The sequence below is a fragment of the Sus scrofa genome, chromosome 14, assembly GCF_000003025.6.
Source record: "Sus scrofa isolate TJ Tabasco breed Duroc chromosome 14, Sscrofa11.1, whole genome shotgun sequence".
Taxonomy (NCBI): Eukaryota; Metazoa; Chordata; class Mammalia; order Artiodactyla; family Suidae; genus Sus; species Sus scrofa.
The window spans coordinates 62,508,258-62,530,936 of NC_010456.5; the positions used below are offsets into that span (position 1 = coordinate 62,508,258).

The window sequence follows — 22,679 nt, forward strand, 5'->3', positions numbered from 1 at the left end:
AGATACAAGATTCCCGGATCAGAAACAATGGATTTTATTACTCACAACAAAGCAATAGCCAGAACTTCCGTTGGTCTGCTTTGGCTCCCATTGGCCTTCCAAATCCCACAGGGATAATATAAGTGGGCCTAAATGGATGCCTTCATAAAGAGTGGGTTGCATTTTAAGAGAGGAACACTGAGCTTAGGGAATTTAGGCAAAAGTAAACTTGTTCTTTGTGTGAAGAAGGATGTCACCTCATCCCTCAAGGTTATCCACTGCAAACACAAAACTGAAGAATGGCCTGGTCAAAATGCAGTCAGGATCTTGCATTCTTGGCATACCATATTAGAAAATGCAGGAACCCTCATGGTCCATCATTGCTCTCTCAACAATTTCTATTTTCCAGTCATAAATTCAATCCCATCAAATTTTGGTATTTATGAGACTGTTTTTACCCCAATAAATGTTTAGATTTGCTTTTGTATAGGCCTTTAAAAATAGGCATTATCTTAAAAAATAATGAAGTCCTATGCATACATTTACATTAATAACTATAAACAGTTACTGAGCGTTTATTATGTCAGGAAATGTGTGACATCTGAACTAGCCTTGGTCCTGATTCTCATCCCTATTATTTTCTCTCAAGAATTACTAGACATGCAATGTTTTTTTTAAAATTCATCAAAGCATCAGATTTTATAGTTTTTTTCTTCATATATTTTTTTCTCAAATTTGATCTTTCCTAATCAGATTAAATTTTTTTCATACATGCTCTTTCCAGTATTTCATTGCCTAGTATTCCATACCTCATTAGAATCCATCATTATAGCATAACAGATGATAATAAAGAAAATAAAAACCAGAGTTCCCAAGAGGAACTGTGTCTCAACGGGATTGGCAGTGTCTTGGGAGCACTGGGATATAGTTTTGATCCTTGGCCTGGCACAGTGGGTTAAAGATCTGGTGTTGTTGCAGCTATGGCTTAGGTCACAACTACAGCTGGGATCTGATTCCTGGCCAGGGAACTCCATATGCCATGGGGCAGCCAAAAAAGGGGAAAAAAAGAATAAAGAAAAGAAAATCCTATTTTCCAATAGCATCTGCCTAAGCAATTTTTAACTTTCACATGCTGCTTTTGGTGCCAGAGTCACAACCTTCAACTTGAGATCTAAATCCATCTGTGTCCCCACAGTCTTCCAGATTCCCTCCCCAAACCTCAAATCACTATAACTATGTTCCAGGTTTCTTCTGGCTCCCTTAATCCTCTTGCGTAAATTTGTCTCTACAGAGAACAGCTGGTAGATTTCACATATCTTGGCAGGCTTCCTCATGCATCTTAGGTGCTTACTCCAAGAAGGGAGCACGTATTCCAAATGACAATTCAATTTCAGGCCTATATATGCCTACCACACTCCACTCTCCATTACAGAGCTGCACAATACCATATTTTTATCTTCCTCGAAGAAGTGGTGACTTGATTCCAAATACCTGTTATTGCTCATGGCCCTCCATTTCTTGGTCTGTGAAGCAAGGAATGTTGAGTCATCCTCAGAGTGTACAAATTCATAATTAACTGTATTGAATTTCTACTCCTCTTTCTACTCTGTGGTAGGTTCTACTCCATGTTAATCTCTTGGTACTGATTTTGACTGCCAATTATCTCCTTGAATCTTTTTTTTTTTTTTTTTTTTACTTTTCCCCCCATCTTATCTAAGAAGTCTTTGTTCAGACATGTAAATCAGAATGTTAACAGGCATTCCTCAATTCCCTCAGTTTCTCTCTTAACAGGAAAGTTAGCTTGCATAAGTATGCTAGATAGAAAGGCAAAAACATCATATATCTGCTAGTAATTTAGACAGATCCCCTAAATTTATATTTATGGATCCTGAGTTGGAATTTTCTCCTTGGAAGCTGTTAGAGTAGTGATTTGGTGGTCCTGCTTTCTGGAGATTAAAGGGACTCCTACAAACAGTGTCTTAACTTTACTTGGCCACTCTGTTCCCCTTCCAGATAATCTCTGCTAATATTTAAAAATAAATAATTATTATAACTAATTTTACCAGAATGTTAAACTCATTTTTCCATGATAAACAAAAAGCTATGTTACATTACATTTACATTTAATGAATATATACTGTGTGCCAGGTATTTTATTTTATTTATATAATTCTAATTTAGGTAGCTCTTAGAATATGCGTTGTAAATTAAAACTATATAATTGTAAGTGCTTTCAAGTATTAAAATGGTGGAGCTGGAAATCAACTCCAGGCAGTAAGATTCCAAATCTCTGTTCTTAATCACTGATATATATTTAGTTTTCACAATAACCCTACAAAGCTAGTTATCTACACTTTTATGTTGTTTTTGTTTTTACAGCCACACTTGTAGCATATGGAAGTTCCTGGACTAGGGGTCGAACTGGAGCTATAGCTGAGGCCTGTGCTGGATCCTTAACCCACTGAGCAAGACCAGAGATTAAACCTGCATCCTCACCGGCACAGTCAGGTTCTTAACTGGCGGAGCCACAATGGGAACTCCAAGTTATCTACAATTTCCAAATGAGAAAACTTAGGTAGAGAGAGGCTGAATAAATTTCTCAAGTCTATCTTCCCAAAACTGGTAAATCCAGGATTCAAACCTAGGTTTCACTGATCTCTTTTTACAAGCATATTGCCTCATATAAATATTTTCATCCTAGTTAATACTTGCCAAATAACAACATCATTATATCAGTTATCTATTAACAAAATGATCCTACATAATAAACAACCACAAAACCTCAATAATACATTTAAAAATGTATTTATCTTATATGTCAATATGACTCCACGTACTTTGGCTGTGCTTGCTTATGTATCTATACTCATCAGGAGGTCAGCTAAAATAGATTTTTGATTCTGGCTGAGATCACTCACATTTCTTGGGATTGGTTGGCTGTCAACTGATTCAGGATGGTATTAGTTGCAATGACAGGAAAATCTGGCTTTGCTTAGCCTGCATATGTTCTAATGGCAATAGGAGACGTTCAAGAGACAGAATGGAAATATGGTCTTTTTCACATGTATTATGACTGCTAACATCCCACTGGTCAAATAAGTTACCTGGCTAGTTCAAGAATATCAGTGAGAGGATCTTACATGGGAAAGGATGTGGATACATGAGGTGTAAAGCACTGGGACATGAACACAGTCAGTCTACTGCTTACTATCATTGGGACTAAGAAACCAAGTCATATAATTATGCATTTAGTTTTATGTTAGACCTGAGTAACAAATTTTTAGAAATTTTGCAAGTCAATTGCTAAATCATTAGTATCTTGAAATCAACCCATAATAGTATTTATACCACAAAAACAAGTCAAATACTATAAATCAGGGCTTTGTATATCCAATCTACCAACACACTGCTGTATATATCTCAAAACCTTTAGTCTAATGCTTCTCTTACATGTAGAAAAGTTTGAGTGATTATATGATCAAGCTACCTTTCTATTTTGCATCAAAGAAATAATATAGATATCATAATCAGGTTGCTATTATGTTTTCTTTTCCTTAGTTACCTTCTATGTATGCAAATAGCTTAAAATTAATAGTTTTAAAGATGGATGGCTCATCACTTCTCAAACAGGTACAGAACAATTAAACCATCAAAGAAATTACTTATGAGTCTAAAAATTTCAATTTGCTATTTTAAGAGTATTTTAATTCTCATTTGTTTTGCATTTTCAGAAAACTGCCTGTACATAACATCAGGGACAGTATTAAGCTACAGAATCTATTAATTTTGTCTGAAGACAGTTGAAATTGTAACTTAGGTTGACTTAGAATCACAGATAATATGTGGAGTGTATGCATATGGGTGTCTTTTTTCATAAACAATAAAATAAAACTTCATTCTATTTCAAAGGCAAGAAAAAGTGTTTCACAAACTGGAATGATGAAGTGGGATATAGAAACTGCAAACCTTTCTAATCTTTTAGCCATTCCCTAAGTCTCTAGTATCCTATCACTGTCATTAACAAAAAAACTAAAAAAGAAGGAAGGAAGGAAGAAAGAAAGGAAGGGAAGAAGGAAGGAAGGAGGGAAGGAAGGAGGGAAGGAAGGAAAGGGGAAAAAGTTGCCAAAAGGCCATTATTCAAAAAATTACATAATACTGAAAAGAGTTGAAAATGACTATATATTGGTGTTTTTCTTCCCTCAGTGGGTAAGGAAAGTGTGAAGTGAGTCTTCTTTCTCTGTGAATATTTTAGCTATAGTAATAAGTTATGAAACACCCAGTATTTTTTTATTAAGAAATGAAAACACTGAATTTGAGCACATACAGATACTCTCTTTCTCTATCCGTGTGTGTTTGTATGTGTGTATGTATGTATTTTCTTTCTTTTTTTTTTTTTTTTTTTTGTCTTTTGTTCTTTTAGGGCTGCACCCACGGCATATGGAGGTTCCCAGGCTAGGGGTCTAATCAGAGCTGTAGCTACCGGCCTACGCCAGAGACACAGCAACATGGGATCCAAGACACGTCTGTGACCTACACTACAGCTCACGGCAACGCCAGATCCTCAACCCACCGAGCAAGGCCAGGGATTGAACCCGCAACCTCATGGTTCCTAGTCGGATTCGTTAACCACTGAGCCACGATGGGAACGCCTTCTTTTCATTTTTGAACATAAAGATTACACCTGAAGCCAAACTATATCAGTTCAAATTCAAGTTCCAAAACTTTGAGAGAGTATTTAACCTCTGTGTTCATTTTCCTCTTCTGTAAAATGTAGATGAAAACAGCATCCACTTCAAAGGTTGTTATGAATATTAAAAGAATTAATTACTATAAAGTATTTAGAACAGTGCCCATAAACTCTCAAAAAATGTTGCCTGCTTTTATTTTATGATACTCAAACCATTTTCATTCTAGTCAGTTTTAAAAAACTAATCACTTAACTCAGAAAGTTTAATCATATTAGTTGTCATTATTTAAGATATTTATTTCTCAAGGATCTATTACATTGCTATGGTTTAGGAGTGTGTAAACACAGTATTAGAAAGGGGATCAGCAGCTCAGACTCAGGGTAAAGACAAGGACCTCCCGCTTTAGCTTTGACAGTCATGTATATTAATATACACAGAAACGTATATAATAAAGGCTTTATGAAAACGTGATATCTGTCTCACTTCATAATCTTATATCCCTAAAATCATAGGATGCAGAATATATCTATGCATGCCTACTAATTATCCCTATTTTAATATCTTTTATCTAGGGAAAAAACTCTTAGATGTAGTAGAATTATTTACCTGTATTTTTTTTTTTAATAATAATCTCACCCTGGGGTCAAAGAGAACTATTATCTCTTGATGGTATATACTTGGCAAAACCCCAGAAGACATATTAGGGAAAGAGAAGAGTGAACAGTTATTTATAATGGATATGAATTACTCTATAAGATGACTTTATAATTTTATAGGTGACCTAAGCTGAGATTATAAAAAAGACTTTTATACTTTGTAAGTATGGAGCTTAATTATACAGAATAGATAATTTGGAAATCTCACACATAAGACAAGTAGAGGCTTACCTCAATGAAAAACTTGCTGAGGGAAAAACTGGCAATTGAAAATTTATATCCTCTAATAAATGATTTTATTGTATATTGCTTGTAATTAGAGCAAAAATATGGAGTAGTGATGCTACTTATAAATCTGTCTGGAAGCCATGTACTATGGCACTATTAAGCAGCAACTACAAAAGGGTCCTATTTGTTTTTCTAGGCTTTATTAGAAGACATGGGCAGAGAAGAGAATTATTTAGGTTGTAAACATTGAAATTGCTATGGTTTTAATATAAATATGTATCTTATGTAATATACAGTTATGAAGATATATAAATATATATTTAAATAATATAAATTACAAAATATATATTTATTCTAATATTTATATCATTAAGAGAAATATAAATATATTTAAAGGAGATTAAATAGCCTCAGACACTTTAAACATAATAGTCATGGAATATATTGTAAGAAAACAATAGTTGATAACTTCAATATTAATTTAAAAATTAAAACTTACGGTATTAGAGGTTATTACGCAAAATCAAGTTGAGAACATTCAGAAGGCCAGATTTTCAAAGAACAGCACTGCCAGACCAACTTGAATAATCCTTATAGATGAAACAAGAAAATAAAGACTTTAAATATTAGTGTTTATAACAGTATGGAAGTATTTTGTAATATCCACAAGTACTTTCATTACATTAAATAAAATTAAAGTTGTCTATATAACTAACCTCCTTAGCCATCATTGTTAAATGGCCTCTGCACATAGAGCATTCATTCTCCCTACCCATTAAAAAGACCCAACCTGAAAGAACACATCAGGTATGCTGATATTGGGCCATGTCATCATTTTTTTCCTGGTGTATCTACAGAAAAGAAAAAAAAATATTTTTGGGATAAGATGAGTGCTTCTGTGGATCCCTCAACAGGTTAAAATGGTTGACTCAGCAGCACTCTGAGTACAATGTAGAGCCTAGAGAAGCAACTTGATGGCACTTTAGTTTATTGTACTTAACGGCACTCAGGACAAGTATTTTATTCACGTAGATTCCCCTAGCTAAAATAAACTTCTCCCTTCTTTGTGCTTACACAGCACACAATTTTTCCTCTCCTGTAACATTTGCCACACTCTGCCCTATTCTACGCTCTACTTTTTTGTGTAAAAAGGTAAAATATCCACACCTACAAATATATGGATAAAAATGTTAAGGTTTTTCTATATCTTCTCCCTTCTCTAGATACATTTCTCCTTATAAAGCACATGCTTGCTACACGGAATGCAAGCACAGATCAATTATTAGCATTATAAAACAAACTAACAACATGGAAAATAAAAGAAGAGTGACGAAAGCAGAGTCATATTTTATATATATATTTAGGCCATACACTGGCATGCTAGAAAACTATCAATGTCTTACTTTCTGACCTAAAACTGGTTATAGCATATGCCATATTATGAAAAGCAAAGTATTTGTGTGAATTTAAGGTACCTCTATGGCAGTAGACTGTTTATTCTCATGAGTAAAGTCAATCTGAGAATAAAGTCTTATACTCTGTGTCCTAGTTCTTAGTACCCTTTACATGAGAAGTACTAAAAATCTTTAAGTTGTGTTAATCAAAAATGAGCATTGTGGGCTCTAATCTTTAAGGCAACGATTTGGCAAACATCATTGCTCATCATTGTACTTCTATTCAGTACCCACAGGCCACTTCCATCCAAAACAAAACAAAAAATACTAAAAAAAGAAAGGTTTTTAACTGTCTTAGCTTTAGCTGTCTTCCTTGTAAAAGACAGCAGACAGATCCAGTCAAGGGATCAAGGATGAAACTTGGAAACTATATTATCTTACAACTCATTAATTTACAACATTTCCATAAGTTTACCCTTTTAAATTGTTTAGAGGCCATTATTTTGATAAAGGTACTGAAGCCTTAGAATGAGAAAGAAAAGACAAGAGCCTTGAAATAGAAATTTAATAATATCTGAATTATTATTAAGGTGGCAGAAGCAAAAAATCAATCATAGCTTTTGACCTATTAGGATTTCTTCTGTTCATCCATAAGGTAAGATCAGCAAAAGTATCAATTGTACCACCTACTACTATAGATTTGCCACCTCTTATGAAGACATGAAACAGTCATTATGAGCTGCATTTTAAGAATTTCATAAAAATTCAAAAAATATCTAAAAGTATAAAACAAATTAGATACTTGATTTGTTCATGAGACACCAAATTAGTTTGACTGAATACAAATTAATTTTCCTGAAATAAACAGTTTCTTGGGGTCACCTATAAAGATATCCTTAAGAGAGAGAAATAGAGGAACTAACAAGGGCCTATAATCATATCTGTTTTATCCATCCTATTATTACATTTGTTTTGTTTTGTCCTCTTTTCCTCTCCTGATCCCACAAGGTCATTTGGATTCTATGAAATATAAAAAAAAGAAAGAAAAAGATCTAGAAAGAGTGATTGATCTAAGGATGTAAGACAGTGAAATAATATAGAAATAAGGACAGTAGAATGTAGTGCGTGGCAAGAATGATACTAAAAGTGCCTACTCTCATAAATGTTCAATTTTGCCAGATGATGGCTTAGAGTTTAACTTTGTGTCATTCTGGTTCCTGGGAGTATTGGGACTTTTTCAGTAGGCTTACTGTCTATGTAGTGTCTCTGCAGACTGAGTCTCTCTCTCGGCTATATTTGATTAAGAGTCCGTTATTCCTCAGTTCTGTGATATCTTTTTTTTTTTTTTTTTTTTGTCTTTTTGCCATTTCTAGGGCTGCTCCTGCAGCATATAGAGGTTGCCAGGTAGGGATCTAATTGGAGCTGTAGCCGCCGCCTACGCCAGAGCCACAGCAATGTGGGATTCAACCACGTATACAACCTACACCACAGCTCACAGCAACGCCGGATCCTTAACCCACTGAGCAAGGCCAGGGATCGAACCCACAACCTCATGGTTCCTAGTCAGATTCGTTAACCGCCGAGCCACGACAGGAACTCCATTGTTCTGTGATATCTTAAATAATCAAATCACTTGTCTAGGTAAGAGACATTTTTGTGGAGTAGAAATTAATGCAGTGCTGGACTATACTGTAATAAAAGAAGTATCACATGAGAGACCAAAGAAATAATCCCTTTTATCATTATAACAGCATCAACTAAATCCTTATAGGGCTGTCAGGTTTGCTCTGTGAATATCCGAAATAAGGCTTCTTTATTGCATTTCATGGACTGTCAAAACCTTCCACACCATGGAAGATTAGCCCATGATCTGTTCCACAAAATGTGTGAATCTACAGATACTTTGTGGTTATATGACACTTATCATAAACAGAAAATCTTATTATCAAGCTTCATGACATATTGCGATTTAAAGGTCTTAAGGACATGGGTAATCAAGAGACTACATAAAATATAACTGCGCTGCAGACATTTCCAATTTTTGATGTTATGCATAATTAGTTTTAGTATCTCTGTGATTTGTAAAAATGAGAACTGCAGGCATTTCTTTCAGCTTAAAAAACAAAGGTTCAAGAAGGTTGTTGTGAGGAATAATAAATGACAGTTACTGCGAAGAACTTTCCAAAGATGAATAGCCATACACTGTCAGATTATAATCAAATAACATTTTTAATGTGAATGACCTGTCAATTTATGTAAAAGTACTTATTTGTAATCAATAAGTTTAGATGAGTTGCTCTATTGTGATATGACCACCCTGATTATACTGTGTTTGGTTCTGGGCATTATATTTTGAGAGGAAAATACATAATTTTAGAGCATATTCAGAGGAAACCAAAGATGTAATAACTTTTGAGTCAAGCTGCAATATGTGAGAAGCTTTAGACTGGAGAATAGATGAATCAGAAGAGATATCAATGTTTTGAAATATATATATATATACACACGGATGAATTAATTCAGAATAATTAATTTCTCTCTGTATCTTCAAGATAAATGGGGAAACACTGACAGTGGAGGAAGTTTTTGATTCCATACAATGTTGACTCTATAGCTCTTTCTAGATACAACAGATTATTTCAAGAGGAAATAGTTTTCTAGCTGTGAGGCATAATCACATACAACTTGGCTTAGCTGTCATGGAGAAGTTTCAAACAAAGAAGTGGTAAAACAGTCTCCCAATATTTAAAATATTTAACACCTTTATGAATATTAAACAGTGAATGTTAACACACATTGGAACAATAAATGATCCCACTGATGTGCCCTAACGATGAGGATTTTATTAGGAAGCGTAAAAAGTGATAGTTAGCTGTCTCCCTGGCCCTTACTACTGCCACTTTCTAATTGAAGCCTCTCCTGTGAAATAGCTGCTGTGCTAATTTTTATGATGCCACCTCCTCTTGCTAAAACTAGCTAGCCAGAAGCAATTCCATTTATCTGCATCATAGGATAACAGCAATAACATGGGGTAAGGCAAAATGTTTACATGGGTAGTGTCTTTGTATCCTCACAGAAAAGCTAATGGCTGCTCAATAATGTGCACTGACTTCATGCATACATACGTACATACATATGTATATAGCATCGAATCATCATTCAGTGGATGTTATTGACTCAATAATTTTTTAAATAAACCTCCTTCATTATGGATCTTGGAGCATGCCTAGCTTAGATGAAGTTGGGAAAATTAAACCTTAATTGAATGCAGTTTAGTAGTTTTGTTTATTCAAATATCAGAGACCAAGTCTCAAGGCCAGATATGGTTGTTGAGTTAGGGCTTCTTATCACACTAATGAGTATATTGCAAATAAGAGCAATATAATATCACTGATGTTACAGCACATTTGTGAGAAAATTGGATGTTCAGAAAAGTGAGTTTTAGAGATCCTATCAGCATTTATTTTAGCTTAGAAAGAACTTTGGGAAACCAAAACGTGTTAATCATTCTAAAAGTCATGGTTCTAATTCTGCTAAGATAAAAATCCTAGAAAAAGACTCATCAGGAAATTTTGTGGTTATATTTAGGAGGACACTAAATTAGGACTTCAGGAAAACATTTTTGAGATGTTTGAGGGGGAAAGACCAGAGATCCTGTCTGTCAATAACATAAATACATAAGTGAATGGTGAAAAACTCAAAACTACAACGATCCGTCTATGAAGGCAAGAATAGTCTAGAACTGTGGCAAACTGATTTGTGACTATATACTTATAAATTTATATATATATTATTATATATAATTTATTTTCAAGATTTCCTGACATGCTACTCAGGGAGGGGTGTGTAGTTGAACACATTCTGAAAATACTCTGCTGTAATACACACTGAATAGAAGTGGAAGGACCAGAGAAGAGAAGAGAAATGCTCTCAATCAAAGTGGTTCAGTCTATAGAGAAGTTTTTTCTTTCCTATCCCTCCCAAAGTTTCTTTCCCCCAATACCAACTCCTTTTAAATTTTAACCGGTGACAGCAGAGGGTATTCTAAGACATGCTACTCTAAGAACCATTTTTAGTTAAGCTTTGTTTATTCACAAATATAGAATAAAGACTAGATGTCGCTTTAGTTCTTAAGGTTAATCTACTTGTATATCATTGGCAAATAACTGTTGGGTTTAAACAAGGGAGAAATATATTCACAATTTTCTTGCTTTGTATGCCGTAAGATACTATACTATAATACTAATAGTATATAGTCATAAGTAATATGAGTGAACAATTTAGTGTTTTAAAATATAAAAATATTAAACGACGGATCTCTTTTTTGTCACTTTTAAAACTAATCTCAGAAAGCAATAGTATAATACCAACTCTCTCCAACCCATGGTTTCCTTGACAGTCCCAATTCTGTCTCATTCTATAATACCATATATTTTTTGCCTAGACTATAATAACCTCCTAAATTCCTGTCTTCCATTCATCCTAAGAAACACGAGTAGATTAATCTTCTTATAATATTGCTTTGCAATTGTCATATACATGCCTAAAAAACTTACCATTAACAAAAATAGGTAGCCACTGTAATTTACTGAGCAAGTTCTGATCATCATTGTGCTCAGCAGGTCAGTCTTAGTAGCAGCATGACTGAAGGAGGTAGAAAGACTATGCACAGGGTAATTTCAATAATATAGTCAAAATTATAAGAATTTAATGTGTTAGCTGTTAGCAGTACTTATAATTCAGGAAAAAAGCCACACATTCAAGAGCTATGGTAAAATTTTAATTATTTTGAGGACAGCTTCATTTAAAAAGGAAAAGAGAAAATAAAAAAACTGGGTAATAGAGGGTGACTAAAAGGATACTGCTGCCAGTAAATATAATGGGGCAAATTAGAAAAGGGAATCAGTTTTGGAGATGAAATGATCAATTAGAAATGATTATGGGAATGTAAGTTAAAATGTTCATTATTTGGAAATAGGACAATGGCTTTTGTTTATAGTTAGGAACATGAGATAGGGATCTGAAGATAAAGGTGAGAATTTAAACATTAAGAAGACATTAAAATTCATGGGAATGCATGCATTCTCAGAGGAAATGGCTTTAAACAGGGAAGAACATAATGTCAGAGGTTGAACTTTAAGGAATACCTACCCTCAAGAGGGTAGCTTAGAAGCTAGAGTAGATAAACATTAAGCACACATGTAGGAAGAGATCCAATAGAATTCAGTGCTACAGAAGTTCAGCAGAAATAAAATGTTGAAATATTAAAGAGGATGTAGGTGATAAAAGGGCTTTATATTTGGTGATGTGAAAAAAATCTCACCAAATTCAAAGATGATTTTGAAGTAAAGATGGGTGATAGTGGTGGAGATGGGTGATAAACTCTATGGGGATTAAAAGGAAATAGAGGCAATGCATAACACTTTTACGGCACTTCACAATTTTTAACAGGTTCCTTATTTACCTTAGAACATTAAGAAACTGGATAATAACCAGTTGGTTTAAGTAAGATAATTTTTAAAGTCAAGGAGATTTGGTGATGTTTAAAGACAAAAAAGAGAATCAGAGGAAAGAAAAAGACCAAAGCGGTGGGAAGGGGTAAAATTAGGAAGCTAACTCTATTCTGGAATACACAGGCACTGAATGGAGGATATACATTAGGGAAGGAAAAGTAGCAAGTTTTACCAGGACTTACTGAGCTAAAGATAGGAACAAATGAGAGATTTCACTTGGCTGGCCTTCATTTTTTTCTTTTTTTTTTTTTTTCAGGAAAGAGAGAGGAGATCGTCTTTTGAAAATGAGAATGGAGCTGGTGTTTCAAAGAGTAGTGGTCTGCAATAGCCACTGAATCGCTAAGCAAGCTAATTTTGACAGCATGAATTTGTAATGGATTAATTCATTTTAGTTCTCTATCTTCTCCCATTAAGTATTTGGTGATACAGAATTAGGAGTGTAGAAATCAAATGCCGGGCAGGGATTCAATACTGTGTATTTGGTTAAGGGTTTGGCAGTAATCTACTACTGAGATAAAACCCAAAGCAAACAAAACTAAGCAGAATTTTTAAGGGCCCCAACACATTAAATCATAAAGATATTCTAAATATGGAAGTTCTTAATGTTTTGAAATAGTCATTAAAATATTTCAAGGAATTCGTACTGTAAAATTGAACAGAGATAGCCTTTCTTAATGGCATCCTTAGTGTCCCCTAATAACAATATCCTAACTTTCTGAAGTGCCTCACAGCTCACATAATACTTTCATATGCATTCCCTCATTTGATCTTCACAAATCCAGACTCTACTCAATTTGAATCAAGTTAAAGAATTTAGAATATTTGAGTTGCTTTCAATTTTGTCTCTGTCAATCATGAGTTTTCACCCTATCATTTATAAGAAAAGCTCAGGAAAAGTTATGGTAATATCACAAGATTTAAAAAAACTACTCCTTAATTTACTACGCATTTCTTTGAGCTTGCTTCTACCTATGGTTTTGGTTCTCACTCTTCACCTTTTGCCTAGCAATAAAAAACTGAGTTGTGCCTACAGCCTGTGGACCCTATAAGAATGACCTTTACTCTTATAAGCTTACCTAAAGGACTTTGTAACCTACTTTATCTTTGGGTTTGCTGAAAATTCTAGGCTAGCTACAACAATATAATTAAATACAAAATATTGAATGAGCTTCAACCAAATAATTCAGCAAATTGTACTGAATATCTTCTCTATGCAAATACTATAACATGTGTTTAAAACATACAACATTACAGGTGAAACAAAAATTTTCAACAAAGAGGTATTATAAGCTCAAGATGTGTGAACAGAGTGATAACTGTCAGAAAGTTCATGTGATCCTGGGCTGTGTTATGTATGGCATATATAGTGATATACTTCTGTGTATTTCCTTATACATTAGATTATTTATAATATAATTTATAATACTTATATTAAATATATATATTATTATATTTCCACAACTAGTGCGTTCACCTACAAACTTTTAAAAAAATTACAGCCATCCAGAGGAAAGCGTACAGAGCGACAGACACTCTGCAACATGAGTGTCTCAGAGAGACTCAAAGCAATCTGATATCAGAAATACTTGAAATAGGAGCATTTACCCAGGGAATTGAATATATGGGTAGAAAGAAGAAGGATTATCGTTATTGTGTATGACCAACAGAGGGGAAAATTAAGGTCTTTGTATTGACCTTATAGTAGGCATGTTTGGGCCCAGAATGAGTAAGACTTTGGATTACTTCATTAGGATTTTAATTTATCATTTATTAAAAGATAAACAACTTCTTATTGAGGTCTTCAACATTTGACAAAGGATTGAAATAAGATATGTTTAAGGTTCTTTTCAAATTCTGAGCCTGATTCTTCATGTATAATAATGACATAAATCATAGTGATTATGTCTATAGATAACTATAAATAAAGCCTCATGTAAATAAAACAAAAAGACATTTTGGTCAGTAGGAATAATCTTTACAGGGAATGTACCATTTGAGTTGGAGCTTGAATGACTGGTAGGATTTTACTGCAAAGCACCTCAGGCTAAAAATTAAACAATGTAAGTGTATGGAGATTACAAAGGCTCCCACTGCAACTTCATATTCATTTTACCTAAAACTGATTAGGTTATCTTCATAAATTTCATTCACTTATATATAGATGAGGGGGAATAATATGTTTTTAGTCTAATCCAGGAACCTAAATAAATCAGTATTTTAATATGTTCCTTTAGGTAAAGTTAGGATTTTTTTAGATATAACCCTCAGTCTTTCAGATTTCTACCTTTCCCCCTATATCCTCTTTTAAATGGTATTTGGGAATATCATTACTCTGAGGCACTGGGACTTAAATAGTATCTTTTGCCTCCTCGGGTTTCTGTGTTGACATCTCCTGCATATCTGGTTTTTCATTTGGAGTTGGTGGGTAGAAAACTCTTAGTCTGTGCTTTCTCAGTTTGGTCAGGGCCTGGTAGCTGTCTCTGACTGACAAGTCTTATCTTTTTTGATGGTTTAGACATCAGTGTTCTAGAAGGTCTCCCCTGCAGTTTTTGCTAGAATATCACTTTGCTCTTTTAACATGGCAGGCCTGCTAGCTCTCAACTCAGCTACCTTCTGAGAACAAGGAACTTTCAGCAGTTCTGGAAAGTAAACTCCTGTCTTCCCTTCACCTAACAATGATGCCCTGTTCAACGTTACTTGAATGTGGTTCCCTCTTAGCATGACCCGGTGACATCCTCCCAAAGATCTAAGAACTGGGGCAGCAATTGCTCTGTCCTGTAGCCTTCCCATATCCATCTGGACATTTCTAAATTTACAACCCCTCACCCTACATCCTCAAGGTAAGAGTGAGTAAAAATGTTGTTGGATGCCTTCCTCAAGCACTTCTACCTCTTTTTTATAATCCTCTGAGCCTTTTCTTCTACTTACTTATCCCACAGCCACCATCTTCCTTACACCAATCTCTGACCTAAGCCTTTATGGTGGGCTAGAATATCTTGTCTTTGCTAGAGAAATTCTATCATTTGCATCATTGGCCTAATCTTGAAATATTAAACCATGTACAAATTTATATTTTATCTCTTGACAATGTCTTGATTTGAGGCCTAACAATTGCTAAAAAAAAAAAATCCTAGGCTGAATGTCAAAAGTTAAACATTAACTGATTTTTCATATTTCTTATGTAACAATCTAAATCCTTAACAGAAAGGTGCTTTGGATTAAGTAGGTCTTATATTTGCATTACTATTTCTCAAAACATCACCCCATTTTCCATTACTCAAATACTGTTCTACTGATATTTTACTCTTTAAAGCCTTTCAATCATTTCCCATATCTTTAAAATAAAGTCATTTTAGAGGCTTTCCTAACTAACCAGACTTTGATGGGATCCATGTGTGTGCTTCCACAAACTCCCATACTTCCTCTTTCATAACACCTATCATTTTACTTTTTCAATGTCTATCTTTCCTTATTTGGATTCAAAAATTCAACGTTTAGTATACTGTCCTTGGACATAGCAGGTGCTTTCTAAATATTCATATGCTTTTTAATTTTAATTCTATGCATGAATTATGTTTCTCATCTGTAAATCAATAAATTGGTAATATAGCTTACACAGTTCATTTTAAGATTTATAAATTTAATACTACTCTGAAAGATGAACTTATTGTAGTTGGGCTGACAATATTAATTTCTAGTCCTTCAGAACCAGGCTTTAAAACACAGGAAATTCACCAATAAGCACCATCTTGTCATGCTTCTTGACAAGTAATAATTTATCCTTTCCTTGGGGACACCTTGACACAAAAATTTTCTCAAAGTACACGAAGGACATCCATCTTCATTAATACCTAAGCTGATAATGAGGACGTTTCACTTTAGGATACCCAATTATATTCTGCAGATTTTTAACAATTTGCAATTGTGCCAAATTTTCTCACAGGCTTATTTTACCTTAAGCTGGTCCTTGTGTTTCATGAGGCATCAATTAACTAGATTTAGCCATGTTATGGCTAAATGGATGCGACTAGAAAGGGCAGCATATAGCAATCCATGTGTAAACTTACTCTATAGGTTAACATCTAGGTTTGAGGTTGGAAAATCAATGACAAGAAACTTTCATTTCAAATTAGAATACACACTAAAAATGGGGAGGTGGCACTACTTTTGATCCTGAGATAGTAACAAAACTAAAAACTATTCCAAAAAAGCAAAACGCCTGGGACCCTATATCTATTTTCTTTTTAAAAATCATGTACACCTCCACTGAGTGCACTGCAGAATCTCGTGACACTAAAAATAATGGGCACACAAGTTTAGGGTAACTTAAGACAGCACATTTTCCACTGTGGAAAAGAAAGCTACCTTCCAAATGCTGCAGGGCAGATACTGTCTTTCTCTCCTTCACTGGCAACTAAAACAAAGCCTTTGATGGGGAGTAAGCACTTATTTGTTGAATGAATGAATGAAGCTAGACTGTGAAGGATGAAAGACTAGCAGCTGGCTCCCCAAGGCACATCTGCTGCCTTTCAGCAGCTTTGGCGGGCATCCCCTTATTCCCTCACCTTTCTGGCAGTTCTGAATTCCACAGTTTGCCCCTCCTTCGGGATGGCCAAAATCCTATCCCTAAACCGTACCTCTCCTCATTTAGTCGGCTCATTCTCACACTGAGCAGCTGTTTCCAATGGCTGGCCAAGCAAACAGGATTAGGGCGGCTAGGAGCCCCGGACCGTGAGGGGTTGAAGGTTGCCCGCGGGCTCCCAAACCCGATAGAAAAGTGTGTGGACCCTCATTTTCCCAATCCCTGATAAACCAACTGCTCAATCTCACCTCCTCGTGCAGAAGCCTCAGTGCCAACCTGGCTCCGAATGACACTGTGAGGAGGGAATGAACGCCAAATCACCCTCACCGGGAGGGAGGGAGAGGCAAGCGCCACCCTCACCGCCAGACACGCCCGCCGTTCCCGCGCTCCTGGCGATTAGAGCCCTCACCTTGGGCCTGAAGGCGCCGAGGCAGGAGGGCCGCCGGGGGCGCGCGCGCGCAGAAGGGCGGGGGAGAGCGAATGCTGCGCGCCAGCAGGTGGACGCGTCCTCTTGCGCGCCTGCGCGCCTCGCGCCCTCTTCCTCACGTTCCCCGCGCACCGCGTCCCCTCCCCGCCGGGAGCGCGCCGCCTCCCACCCTCGCGCCGGGTCGGTCTCCGTCTTTCAGACCCGCACGCTCCGCGGAGCTCCTGCCTCTGCTGTCGCCTCGGCAGCGGCTCTCTAGCCCCGCAGCTCAGCCTCGGCTCCTCAGCGCCGAGTCCCAGGCCTGCCCCCCTCCCGCCCTCCGCCACTCCCCTTCCCTTTCCCGCCCTTCTCTACCACACGGTCCGCCGAGAGAGCTTGGGTACGAAGCAGGCGGACTTGAGAAGGGGGTTGGAAAAATGGAGGTGCCGCGCCTGGATCATGCCCTCAACAGCCCTACCAGTCCCTGTGAGGAGGTGATCAAAAACCTCAGCCTGGAGGCCATTCAGCTGTGCGACCGGGACGGTAAGAGCGGCCGGGACTTCGGGGAGAGGGGCCGAGCCCGCGCCGCGGCCAGGCGCCTCGGCAGCCCCGGCTTGGCCGACCCTGCCCGCTCGGGCGGCAGGGTCTTTTGTTGTCCTCCCCCCAACCCTTGTGCAAATGAATGAGGGTGGGGGCTCCCCTTCGCCCACCTACCCTCCCCTCAAACCCGGGGAACAAAAGGACCCCGGGGCTAACGCTTCGTCCGGGAAAGTCCCCGGCTGCGGCGCCGCTCGCTGTTCTCGGCTGCCTGGCCCCGGCTGAGGGGCTGCCCCGCGAGGGCGCCGTTCCTGCCCGCTGCTCCAGCTCGGGACGAGGCGTGTCCGACCTTTGCCGCAGAACCGCTTTCCTGGGTCTCCGGGAGCCGAAGGGGAGTTGCCCTCAGGATGTTTCTAGCCTGTTCCACCCCCTTCACCCCCCGCACACAGTAGTTAGCGATCTCTGCCCAGAAACTTATCATTTCCTTTTCTGAACCTCCCTTCTTCAGATTTCCTTCTCTCAAAATGGGATTGAGGTGACAGTTTCTTCAGTGAAGGGGCAGAAAAAGAGTGCATTTCAGCACCAAGGACAGCCACAGGCTTCGTGGTTTTGGGGTACGATTTAGAAACTGTCAAAAATCTGTAAAGGAAGTGGCCTAATATAGCTCCTGTGATTCAGAATATGTGGCGAGTACTCACCATTGTGTGTTGATATTATATGGCCTATTCTATTGTTAAAGTTGGCAGTCTCCTAAAGAAGGAAATTGATTAAACACAGGTTCTGAGCGTTAAAGAGATAAACTAGTACTCTGTGCAGTATGGGTAGTTATAGTGCTTCTGTATGAGTTGGAGTAGTTGGAAGTCAGTGCTGTTTAAGTAATGTGGAATAAAACTTCATCTGTAAAGTCACCTGATTAGTATTGATTGGCCTAATAATTGTAAAATTGTACATCTGACAAAGGAAAAATAATTTGTGTGTTGTCAAGATGATTCTGAACAGTTTGGGCTTTAAATGAAATTAAGGTTTAACTATATAGAGAGGGGTAATTTTAAAATGGTGTTTAGCCAAAGTGATACAGAAACACTAATGTGCTTATGATAGGTCATAAAATTGATCAGTATGAATCCAAGTAGAGAGCAGAGGTCTTGTTTACAGTCATTTAAATGGTAATAACTTGGTTAGGCGTTGCTATACAGTGCAGTTTAGGTCAGCTGAACATGGAGTTTCCACTTGTTAATAAATTTAGGACAGTCACTCTTTGAGTAATTGCTCTTTGAATCCAAAACCACTTTAAATAATTCTGAAACAAGTGTTGTATGTTTATGAAATATTCTTGGAAAAGTTACTTACATTTCCTTCATCCTTAGACTATTTTGGTCACCATAGTAATAGGTGCACATATTTGTGGCATCTAAAAAAAATTCATTGTTTCTATATTCTATATATAAGCTTGCATTATTAGAATATACAGATTTTTAAAAAACATATCACATAAGAAGTCCCATGGAGTTTACTTTACACTATTGTGAAATGACTTTTTGTACTGTTATCATTGTAAATATTTTCATTTTCCTAGATTGCTTTGACAGAAAACCAAGAATCTACTAAAAGTAGATTTTATTTTCATTTACCTCAGTGATGTATCAGAAGCTTATTGCTGTAGTTTTTGGAAACAGGCAGTCATGGTTGCTCTTCAGAAGCCAGTAATCAATACTTAAAATTGCTTTTAACCACATGTTTCAAAGATACTAGGAAACATAAAGTTTTTAAATGATGGTTACAGAGTTAATAATGTAGAGTGCAAAAATTAATGTGCTGCATTTACCATGGTCTCTTCTTCTGGAGAAGTGGTCATTTTATTTTGTTAATATTTTTTAGTTGTTTCATTTCACATTATTAATCCTGCAAAATGAGCCAATTATGTAACATTTGATTTGGAAAGGTATTGTCACTAGGCCATATCTATGAAAATTGCTTATTTGCAGACTTTCTAATGGATTCAGCATAGATTAACTAATGTTTCATTTTATAAAATAGTGTATACTAACATATATAAAGGGTTAACTCTTCTATTAAAAGATGTGTAAAATTTGAAAATAGCTTGTGTAAAGGTGTTCTTAAATGCCTAACTTTTCATTTCATAACTCTATACATCAATTCCAAAGATGTTAATAAGTTGGCTTCATGGGAGTAATTTGGAAGAGATGATATAGTTATTTTTACAAAAAAATTTCTAAGTATTGCATTAAGTTTTTCAACCACATCTTATTATAAATTTTATATTGAGAGATTTTCAGGTAAAGGCTATTTGGTTCCTTCACTCCCTTCCTTTCACTAAGGCCTCATTATTTAACTTCTATAACTATATTACAGAAATATTAGTATGTGGTAGGTATATTATGTGCTCAAGTAATAAATGCTATATTTTCATAATTTTATGACTATAGAAATAGATTTGTCTTGTTTGTTCTTTATTTTACTCTACTATTAATCTGATGGGAAAAATTAGAAAAATTCCTTGTAAGTGGACTAAAATAGAATGAGAAAGTAGCATATGATTGTTTAATAAACATTTTCTTTTACCCTCTCCACTCATAGACATGTTTAATTTTATAGTGTTTTGCGTATTGCATCAACTAAGAGCTGGAGCTGCTGGTAAACAGTATGGCTTATGTTTCTCTGGCTCTCTTATTTTTTTTCTGTATTTAGCTATTTTCTTATAAATTAATTTGTTTACATTATTAGCAACAATTCACAATGCTTCTTTTTCTCATGATTCCTCAAAAATACCTAATAGTCTTTGAAAATATAGAATAGAGTCCAAGTGGTCATATAATTGGATTTTTTTTTAATTATACAAGAGGATTTATATACACACACTATCTCATGTGTACTTTTATCCTGGGCATATGTGCTTTGGTTGCTAGTGTAAGGCCCTGCCTAAGGGTTATTCCAGATGAAGATTCTGGATAGACTTCTATTAGGAAATCTCTGAAGATGTGCTGTAGATCTAGTAGTTTCTGTAATCTCTGTTGTAAGTGAAAGAGTCTGTTTTCTTCCATCTCTGCTGTGCTGAAGTATCCTCAAGTTGCATATCTAATGTACTTTTCCAAAAACATCAAAGAAAAAACATTAATTTCTCATCTGGAAGCATCAGTAATTTGGAAACTCTTTTCCAGTTTGTTTCTTCAGACCCTCAGTGACCTTAACGTGACAAAACAACTCTGACTCCATACGTAGAATTCTGCATTGCTTCTTTTCATCTTTTTTATCATGCATATACATATAGAAGCTTTCTTTCCTTGCTGAGAAGATTTATCTTTATATTGCTTTATATGCATCCAAGCTCCCTGCAGTCTTGTTATAATAGTGAGGAAGAAAATACAAAATTAATTTGTTGTGTAGCACTTAAATCCATTCCCAAGGCTTTCTAGCTTGAACAAGTATTCTTTCCATGATTAGGGCATTTTTCTGACTGCCTGGATATGATCTGTGAAGTTTATGATGCTAGTCAGCCAGGGAACACATTTTAAAGAAATTGCACAGGCAGAAGCTGACAGATTTCCCTGTTTTTGTCTCTAACAGTAGTTTTTGTGGAGGAAAGGGAAAAAGGGTTTTTCTTTTTATATATTTTAAAAGGTAAATTCCTTGAATTTGGGCTTTATCGTATTTGTTTAAATTTGAAATCAGTTGAGATATTCTTTATGCTTATTGAAATGTGAATTAAATAAATGTTAATTTTGGAAACAAAATACAGAAGTACTTAGTAACACAATTCTGCGTTAGATAATTCTTAATGATATTTCTAAAATTGACATCTAGGAAGAATACTCTTAGCTATTACCTTTAATAGTACAAGAATGTAAGGTTGGCGTTGGTCTCACTGACATAGCATTTAGCATGGTGGTAAATACCATTTTAGAATCAGCTAGACCTATGACACAATATTGACTTTTATTTATTTTTTTTTTTACAATATTGACTCTTGATAGATATCTTAGGCAAATTACTTAACTTTTTGTTAGCTTCAAACTTTCTCATGTAAAAATGGAAAAATAATGTCAGTCCTGTGGAATTGTTGAAATAATTAATTGAAGTATTACTTACGTAGCATTTCTTACGATTCTTGACACAAAAGAGAATAATAATTGGTATTATAAAAGGAATATTATTCTCTACATTATCTTCTTCAGTTGAACTACTGCTTTTTAATTCTTTTTGGACAATATTTACTTAATTATTTATTTGTCTTTTTAGGGCCACACCTGCAGCATATAGAGGTTCCCAGGCTAGGTGTCAAATTAGAGATGTAGCTGCCAGCCCATGCCACAGCTACAATGCCAGATCTGAGCTGCGTCTGTGACCTACACCACAGGTCAGGGCAATGCAGGATCCTTAACCCACTGAGGGAGGCCAGGGATCAAACCTGCATTCTCATGGGTACCAGTCAGGTTTGTTAACCACTGAGCCACTACAGGAACTCCTGGCCAGAGTCCTCTTTTATTTTAGTTTTGTTTTGTTTGCATAGTAAATCTTTCTTTTGTCACTCGAACTGCATGAGTAGTCGGTGAAAACTGTAAATTCTGAATCTTAAAAGAACAGTAAAATCAATTACAGTACTCTATCCTTTGCTTATATTTTTCTATCCTATCAGTAATATCTTTCTCAGCATTAATCCTAAAAGCTGTTTTCAGCTTCT

General features: G+C 36.1%; 1 protein-coding gene and 1 long non-coding RNA gene across 8 annotated transcripts in view; one reads left to right on the forward strand and one right to left on the reverse strand.

The window, feature by feature from the left end:
- Positions 1–17,431, reverse strand: part of LOC110256651 — a 399,823-nt gene extending 382,392 nt beyond the window's left edge. For all 6 annotated transcript variants that reach the window (XR_002338489.1, XR_002338491.1, XR_002338490.1 and 3 more), the window contains exons 1-2: positions 17,289–17,431; positions 6,051–6,141 (exon numbers count right to left, since the gene is read on the reverse strand). This is a non-coding gene — a long non-coding RNA (uncharacterized LOC110256651). The remainder of the gene's footprint in view (positions 1–6,050; positions 6,142–17,288) is intronic.
- Positions 17,658–22,679, forward strand: part of PHYHIPL (phytanoyl-CoA 2-hydroxylase interacting protein like) — a 104,469-nt gene continuing 99,447 nt past the window's right edge. The window contains 1 exon segment of one of the 2 annotated variants that reach the window (NM_001244581.1): positions 17,658–17,986. In NM_001244581.1, the coding sequence (NP_001231510.1) occupies positions 17,881–17,986 (106 nt within the window). In that variant the 5' untranslated portion in view covers positions 17,658–17,880. 2 annotated transcript variants of the gene reach the window in all.